We start from the raw sequence: 8,616 nt of genomic DNA on the forward strand, positions 1-8,616 counted from the left end.
TTATTATTGCTTTAATGTGATTCTTATAGTTTTCTGGTATCTGTTTACAACACTGCTACAACATAATTGTATACTAGTTTGACAAATCTATTGCATAACTCCAAACTGACTCACAATTCTAATTGAAGTGTGGGTAGAGATCACATGTCCTTAATAATATCCAATTCTCTGCACTCCTGACCAATCAAGAACTTACGATCTCAATTGTATTAATTGTGTGAACTGTGATTTGTTCCTTCCTTCTCATTTTCTCACTTCCTCATGGTTGATTTTCCTTTTCTAAAATGGGGTACAAGCATATACTTATGATTACTCTAATAAATATTTTATAGGTTTATCAATACATTTAGCTTGGAGTTTTGCATTATTTTTTTGTGAAACTCTTAATTCTTTCTAAAATTTTGGGTATCTCATTGGAAAACTAATATTGGGTAATTAATCTAGTAAAAACACTAGTTTTTAATAATATCTTTTATCTTCAAGTTCTTCAAAGCAAAGCTTAGCCAATCAAGGACAACATCCTACAATAAAGCATTTTTCCCCAGCAAGACTGTCCAAATCCCTAGCATAGTTTTTGTTTAGGACCAGGCTCCCAAGGTCCAATAAAGACCCCAAAATCTTAGAATTGCCCATCATCATTCACCTCAAAATCTAAAAAGAGTGTAAATTCATGTATGACAGTATAAAAATTTATATATAGTAAGTACATTATTCGCTATTAATTTGTATTAATTTTATTTAAAAATTAATGATAATTAAAAATGAATAGTGAATAATAAGGTGATAATATAACAAAACTCTTACCCTCCCAATTTGCAATTTGTTCAGCTCCCCATGTGTTAACAAAGACAAGGGATAATGAATAGCCTCCTTAGGCTTTCTATTATTTAATAAGCTTAGCTAGTATTATTTTGGTCGATACCAATCACAATAGTTGTTCTTAGCATCGTTCTTAATAGAGTAAGAATATTCTTATTATGTTCTTCACTTTGTCGTTCTTATTTTCATACTTTTGTTCTTAAATACGAACATTTTTTGTTGTTCTTAACCAAGAGAAATTGATGATAGAAGTAGATTTGTGAGAAAAATGTAGATATTGTGGGACCCAAATAAGAATAAAAATGATGTTTGTCATTGTGAAATGAAAAGTAGATGTTGTTCTTATTTTATAAAGAGTTGTAATAAATTTTAAAATAATGTGTAAGACCCAAATAAGAATGATTGTTTGTCATTGTGATGCTCTAAAGCATCCACGACGATTGTTCTTAAGGTTGTTGAATAAGAATATTTTTACTTTGTTCTCCACCGTGTCATTCTTATTTTATGTTTTTTGTTATTAAATAAGAACAATTCTTGGTTGTTCTCAGCCAAGGGAAAGTGAGGAGAAAAGTAGATGATATGAAGAAAAAGTAGATGTTGTGAGACCCAAATAAAAATAAAAATCATATTTATCATTGTATAAAAAAATATATGTTATTCTTATTTTATTGAGAGTTATAATAAATTATATTTTATAATGTGCAATATTCAAATAAGAATGAATTTTTTGTTCTCCATTGGAACTTAGCTACTATATATATTATATATAAATAATATATTTTTGTTTCCAACTCGATTGATTTCACTTCATTACTGCCTGGCCCAATTCCCCTTGCAGGACATGAACTTGTTGACCCAAAAAGTGAAAGGAAGAAACTGAGCTTCTAATCCTCAACACTAATATTACACAAAGAAATGTGAAAATCTTATAAGAGATGATAGTTGACGTCTATCTATCTGTCCTTGCAAGTTATGTTGTAACACCTATATATATCTATATATATATATATATATAGAAGTAATGTAGAAAGATTAGTTAACTATGATTCAATCATAATTGCAACGTAAATAATTGAAACAGACAAGTAAATAATATCTGTTATTTATCTATGAGCAACCGAGAGAATATTGAGAAGATATTTCATATAACAAAAATATATCTAATTGATTTTCATTTTTCTATTACTCTACCTGTTTCAAAGTTCCTTTCTGATTTTTTTTATACTCTTATTTATTTATACTAACTTTATAGCATATTGATTACTCTTAATCTCATAAAAGTAAATGCCTACATATATTTACACCAAAAATAAATTAAAATTATAAATAATCGATGAAAATGTGAAAAACTATTACTAAATTTTAATCAAACATAAACACTTCATATATCCACAAGAAGAAAAGGAAAAACTGTAGGCAACGTGTAGTTGTTTTCACACTGTCGACATCATAAACATATCAAATATAATTGAGTTCAAACTATTTCCAAAGATGGAGAATGTGAGTTAAAAATACTTAATTCACATTATTTTAAGCATTCCGAAAATCTAATTATTAGAATTAATAATTATAATTAGTGAATAGATCAAAACCATTAAATTTTTATAAAAATGAATGACTAAAATGTGAAGTATATTTTCCTCCCCATTATAAACATTAAATGTTTACCAACGGGCGTTGGTTCAAGTGGTACATGCTTGATTCCCCTTAAGCAAGAACCGGGTTCGAGTCTTGTGGATGGAAAAAATGTCCGTTGGGAGAGTTAGCCACACTTACCTGTGGATGTGCCCGGCTCGGACAGGATGGCCTCCAGTGCGAGGATACCTGTGGGAAACCAAAAAAAAAACATTAAATGTTTGACTGCTTGAGAATCAAGTAGAACGTGACCAGGATGGTCCTTCACGATGTCGTATGTTGTGGTTGGAGTTTTCAGCTTGAATATCTCTCCATCTATTTTCATCACCTTGGCTTTTTTACTCCTTCCTTTGGTATTTCCCATATTTGGTAGCTTCAACTCTTTAGTTTCCTTCTTATATATGTGATTCTCTTTAATTGGTTTTTTGTGTTGGACTAAATGCATTTGTTTGTTTTCTCTCCCAAGCATTATGAGATGGAAACTAAGGAGTACTTGTTGAAAGAATTTAACAAAACCGTTCAGAGATTATATTCTAAACAATGTCTTATTCACTGTCTTGAATCAATTCGAATATTGTTTTTGTTTTTAAAATTTTTATTTTATTCATTTCACGACACATGATTTCTGTAGGATAGATAATAAGTTTATAATAGTAGTGGGAAAACTATGATTCCTGGTGACAAACTTTACTTTTGTTTGGGCCAACCAGACAAAGTTCACACGATGCTTAATTTGTTTACGTGTCTTGGATAAGGATGTTTAGTTTTCAATGTAGATTAAATATAGTTATTTAGTCTAATTATATTAAATTTCATATCATTTAATAATTTCTTAAAATTTATATATAACCTTAAACATAAAAAAATTTGGAAAGAAATAATATTATTTTACTCTACCCGGATTCAGTTTTTTCTACTTGTGGCAGTTTTCTCTTTATTTTTTGTAGAGGAATAGAGATTCCTTCTATTATGTCCTCCATTTTCTTTGCTAAGTATCTTGTGATTAGAATTGTCCTTATAGGGTTTTAGGTCTCTCCTCTTATATTTGTTGACTCATGTCACATTAATTTATCCTCCTACTTCTTCATAGAACTGAGAACTATTCAGTATTAAAACGTAAGAGAATAATAAATTTATGAGTTGTGAAATTAATTAATTTAAAAATAAATAAAAATATGGTATCTTAAAAAAAATTGATACCACAATATCTCTACTCAATATTTGACTCTCCATTAACCAAGAATATATGCCCTCATTTTTATATCAGACTCCCTTTTACTTTTTCAACTCTTCTTTTCATACCTTTCCCCATTCATATTAAATCATTACGTGTACTTACAATAATGCTACATTGCTGGAAACTGGATTCATGCACATGATTACAATTGGATAATTTTTAAAAGTTTATGTGAAAGACTACTCTAAGGACATTAGTTAAATAATTCAAATTATCAAATGTGCATAGAAAAGTATAACATTGAATTTTTAAAGTGTTAAGTTGAATACATCAATTTTCAATACACATTTTTATTTGAAACTCAATAATAAATATGCTTAGATTACTTCTATTCAACCAAGTGCATAATATAGAGCAAAGTGTTTAGGATAATTGCTTACCTAGCGGTTGGGGTAGGGTTGCATCAATTTGTTTCTCCCCTTTCCATTATTAAATACAACCAAACTGTGCAAATGATTTTTTCCCTTCTATTTCATAATCTCAATTTTTTTGTGATTTACGATTTTTATTTCTTTTTATTTTCCCTATAATTTTCAATGGTTATGGTGTTAGAAATAAATTAGAAAATAGTGAGTGAATATCTACCAATTCCTTAGTTTAGCATTATGATATTATTTTTTGTGTTCTTTTGTACAGTGGATGGATATCGTGAAAAATGTTGGTATAATATGTATATCTTGAGTTTTGCTACTTCATTCTAACCTTAAAACTGTATGTGGAACAAGAATCTAATATTCAAGTCATTACATGTAAAATAATAATAAAGAGTAAAAAGATAGTGAATAGTATTAAGGAGAGAATTATCTTTACTCCTTATATAAAGTCCTATTTATACTTAGCCTAAGAAGGAAAGTAAGTAGAGTTACCATTGATGGCTTCATGTGACCCTTATACGATGTCTTCTATTATAAGCTATCATATGAATTCTTCCTTAAATCTTCTAGAACAAGTCTCCAAATGGGAGGTTATTGGGCATTGGATGTGTATCATAAAACTCATTCTTACCTATAAATTATTACTGTGGATACCCACTACCAATATTTCTATAGTTACCACATGTTGTTTTTTGCCATCCTAAATATGATATCGTGATAAGAGTTTCATATCAAGTAATTCTTGTACCCTTTTGATTAAAAAAAGATGAAAAGAGGAAAGTTATAAAATGGTTATAGCTCCACTATTCTGGTAGGGCCAGTTCAGTTCAAGTTAAGTTTTGAGTTTGTTAGATTTTGTTCTTCTTTTTTTCATTGTTATCGAGAACAGTCACACTTAGAGGTAGGCCCATTTGCAGAATCAACTATCAGATAGTAATACTATGACCCGGTAGTTGTGGAACCACCACTCTTAGAATTATGATTTTCTGCTAAACTGAATGGAAATTTCTAACACTAATTTGGACTATAATGGAAAACCTACATTCACTGTGCTTATTCATTTATGCTTCTATTGCTATATATGTAGTTTGAAAAGGAGTACCCTGAATTCCAATTCTTAATAAACCTCCCTAAGAGTTAGGACATCAACTTTTGCCACATTACCCTTACATATTCCTATTATAATTGAGTGGGAATCTATTTACTTCAAGAGTAGATTTTTTAAACTTATTTCTTATCGTAGTCATCAATTCTATGAATATTTAATGATTTACATCTTCTCATTAATTCAAATCATTAAATGTCTATAGAATTGATGGCTAGGATCGATTCTTATTATAATTATAGAAAAACTATTATATTCCTCGTCAAAATTGTTTTCTATTTTCAATTTCATCTTATATAATTATTAAGGGAAACCAAAATCAAATAAATAAAAATTATGTAAAAAAAAACTGATTAAAAATAGAAAATAATAACTTAGAAACCCAATTTTAAATATGTTATAGATTTGAAGGGCAGAGATGTAGCATCAATTGTTTTTTTATCAGCAAATCTTACTATGTCAATATATTAATATTTGTTGTATGTGAAACTTGAACATTCACCTTCTTCACTCCAATCATTTACCTAACCATCAAATTATCTTATAACTCATTTTTTCCTTTCAAATTTATTAAGGGAGAAACTCAAACCCACGACCCTCTACATTTTGTTCCTTAAACTTTTTATTCTTACCAACAAATTACCTTAAGACTCCGCCGGTTGAGTCATCATTGACAATAGTCATGGGAGATGAATGGTGAATCTGATTGCTTGGTATGACAATGAGCATGGTTGCTCCCCAAGAGTTTTGGATTTGGCTACATTGTTGCCAAAAACAGGAATTGAAGCCAAATGTATTGGTAAATTATCTAAGACGCCAATATAATTAACTTTGTCTAATTACTACACATTTTTTCTTGATTTTCACTTGTTTGTTTGATATAAGAATTTGGTTCAGTTGTTGTGTGAGGAAGATGGTGGCTGAGGTATGGGGTATGCGATTGGTTATGTGAAAATTGTGGATAAGAGAATTTAGTAAGAGATTATAACATTACTCTTTCTACTTTTTAATCGTTCACTTCAATCTTAATTATCAAGTTTTTATAATAATAATTCAATGGTAAAATGAAGGAGTGTTGAAATTAAACATGCTCATATATAATAATAAATCAATGGTAAAATCAAGGGTGAGTATTGAAACATGCTCTTAACAGTTGTGCTGTGATGAAGCAATAGTTTGCAGTAACATGCATGAACTTTGCACGTAAATATACTTCTTGACATGTACACACACATGAAATATATCTCATAGAGATCAAGTAAAATATCATATATATCTTCCGCACTGCATGGCTCAAATTTGATTACAGAAGCACCATTGTACACTAATATAAATGATAACATATATTCTTCAGCCAAAGCTTCTCTTATAATATTTCATATATACTTAGCATAGATGACTGAATTATTACATATTCACAAGGAACTACACCGAGAAGTATATTAACAATTAAGATTTATAACCATGCATGTATCGTTTCCTTTCTCTCAGTCCTGGACTCAGAATTTGGTGTAGGTTTGTCCTCCACAATATCAACCCTAGGTGAAGGTAAAGCAATGGTTAGGTCAAGATTTAAGTTGGATGATGAAACCATTGTTGTTTCTTTTTTATCACTACATGTTGAGAATAAAACTTCATCATTCACAGCATCATAGCATTTGAAATAAGGAGAGACTCTATGGTCATTTTTCATAGACACAGATGATGAAGCACTCGTAGCATGAATTTGGTGAACATGTAGTTTGTGATTATTTGGATCAATCCCCATATTTATTAGCTTTCTTTTTATGTGAGAATTCCAATAGTTCTTGACCTCATTGTCAGTTCGTCCAGGCAACCTTCCCGCTATAAGAGACCACCTAATACATAGATAGATGTATTGAACTTCATTAATGTGCATATTTTCTTCTATTAGTATCAGTAAAATACTAAGCAAGATCCTATAAAGTGGAAAAATATGATTAACAATTATTAGATCACGATACTAACAAACAGCTAGAATCAAAATTGAGGTTCAATGTGATTACAATATAGCATATTAAGTAGTATTATATTATATGTTTTTAACGTATTGTAAAAGATGAAGATCCAAATAGTGATTGAATTCTATGGGCTTTTTGGAGTTGAGTTTTGGAAGGGATAAACAGAAATATAAGACTTTAGAACACTTATGAGATAACTAGGAAACATTTCATTTTTCTCTAGAAATCTAATGAAGGAAGAGGAAAATGGAAATTGAAAAAAAGAAGAATAGAATGAAGATTTTGTTTATTTATATTGCAAAATTGAGAGTCAATTACTTATCCCTACAAAACTCCAAATGATGCTTATATAAGTGCATCCAACTTCAATTCTCTAACAATAAAATTTACTACCTTTAACCAACTAACTGTTTTTCTAGCTATGGAAGTTCAACAACTTTCTAAAATAGATCAATCATGATTAAATTCAACAAGTGTCCTCATCATCAAGTTCCTTCAGTGTTATTGCTTATTTCATGTGGATCTAGCTTGGATGAATTTGTATCTTCCATGGTCAATTTCATTGTTGATACCTATAGCATATATTTATAATATTATTCTTTAATAAAAAGATAAAAAAATATTTACCATATTTTTATTTTCCAACCCATTTGTTTATATTTTTTTCTTCTCATACGGTATTAGAATGCAAAAATTAGGACACCTTTTTTACAAGAAATAAGAATAAAAAATGAATATGAGAAAAGAAGTGATGCAAACTATTTTAATTTAAAAAGGTTAATGAAGTAACATAGTAAATATGGTCCATCACACTTAATTATATAATATTTACATAATATTGAGAAAGATTTAAGTAAGAGCATGATTCAGAAATTAAAGTAATTAAGGTACCTATTTCCAAGGAGGGCATGAAGTTTAATGATGAGATCTTCTTCATCTTGGCCAAACACTCCACGTTTTATGTCTGGTCGTAAGTAGTTTAACCATCTTAACCTACAGCTTTTCCCACAACGATACAAACCTGCACATAAATTAATATATAAACCCTAATACCGAAGATGATCCATACTCCAATTTAAACTATAGAAGTTTTGGCCATAGCCTTTATTAATTGGATGTATATCTAAGGAATGAAATGGTGGAATCAAGAAAAATAGAATGCATAATTATTGTGTATGAGATTATTATTATCTAACTAACCAGCAGCCTTGGGAATTGAACTCCAACAACCTTCACCATGAACCTGTATATAATCAATAAGCTTTTGGTCCTCTTGCTTGGACCAAGCACCTTTGTTGGTGCTTTCTTTGTGACAACAAGGTTTTCTCATTGCTAAGAACAATGTGTGGGTAAAAGAGACAAAGAGAGATTGTGAAGCCCTGGTATAAGGTACAACATGGGGTAGATATATACAATTGTGAACCAAGGGAAAAGGGGGTTGACTTTGACCGGTGGTTTTGGCTA

At 29.7% G+C, this 8,616-nt stretch overlaps 1 protein-coding gene across 2 annotated transcripts; it reads right to left on the minus strand.

Moving 5' to 3' along the window:
• Positions 6,425 to 8,616, minus strand: LOC109339782 (transcription repressor MYB6-like). Of its 2 annotated transcripts, XM_019577305.1 has the most exons (4): positions 8,353 to 8,616; positions 8,044 to 8,173; positions 6,799 to 7,029; positions 6,425 to 6,756 (listed from the first exon to the last, which is right to left on the minus strand). In XM_019577305.1, exons 1-4 carry the CDS (start codon positions 8,480 to 8,482, stop codon positions 6,627 to 6,629), a joined length of 621 nt encoding a protein of 206 aa, XP_019432850.1. In that variant the 5' UTR covers positions 8,483 to 8,616; the 3' UTR covers positions 6,425 to 6,626. The 2 variants fall into 2 exon arrangements, with proteins under 2 accessions (XP_019432850.1, XP_019432847.1); XM_019577302.1 differs by having other exon boundaries at positions 6,425 to 7,029.

Source organism: Lupinus angustifolius, chromosome LG02 (genome assembly GCF_001865875.1).
Source record: "Lupinus angustifolius cultivar Tanjil chromosome LG02, LupAngTanjil_v1.0, whole genome shotgun sequence".
Taxonomy (NCBI): Eukaryota; Viridiplantae; Streptophyta; class Magnoliopsida; order Fabales; family Fabaceae; genus Lupinus; species Lupinus angustifolius.

Bases quoted from the DNA above. Each gene is read 5' to 3' on its own strand.
- LOC109339782 (XM_019577302.1), bottom strand. From the start codon at position 8,482: ATGAGAAAACCTTGTTGTCACAAAGAAAGCACCAACAAAGGTGCTTGG. The intron at 8,174-8,352 runs GTTAGTTAGATA...ATTTATGTGCAG, and splicing joins TTCAATTCCCAAGGCTGCTG to GTTTGTATCGTTGTGGGAAA. The intron at 7,030-8,043 runs GTACCTTAATTA...TCTATGTATTAG, and splicing joins CATGCCCTCCTTGGAAATAG to GTGGTCTCTTATAGCGGGAA.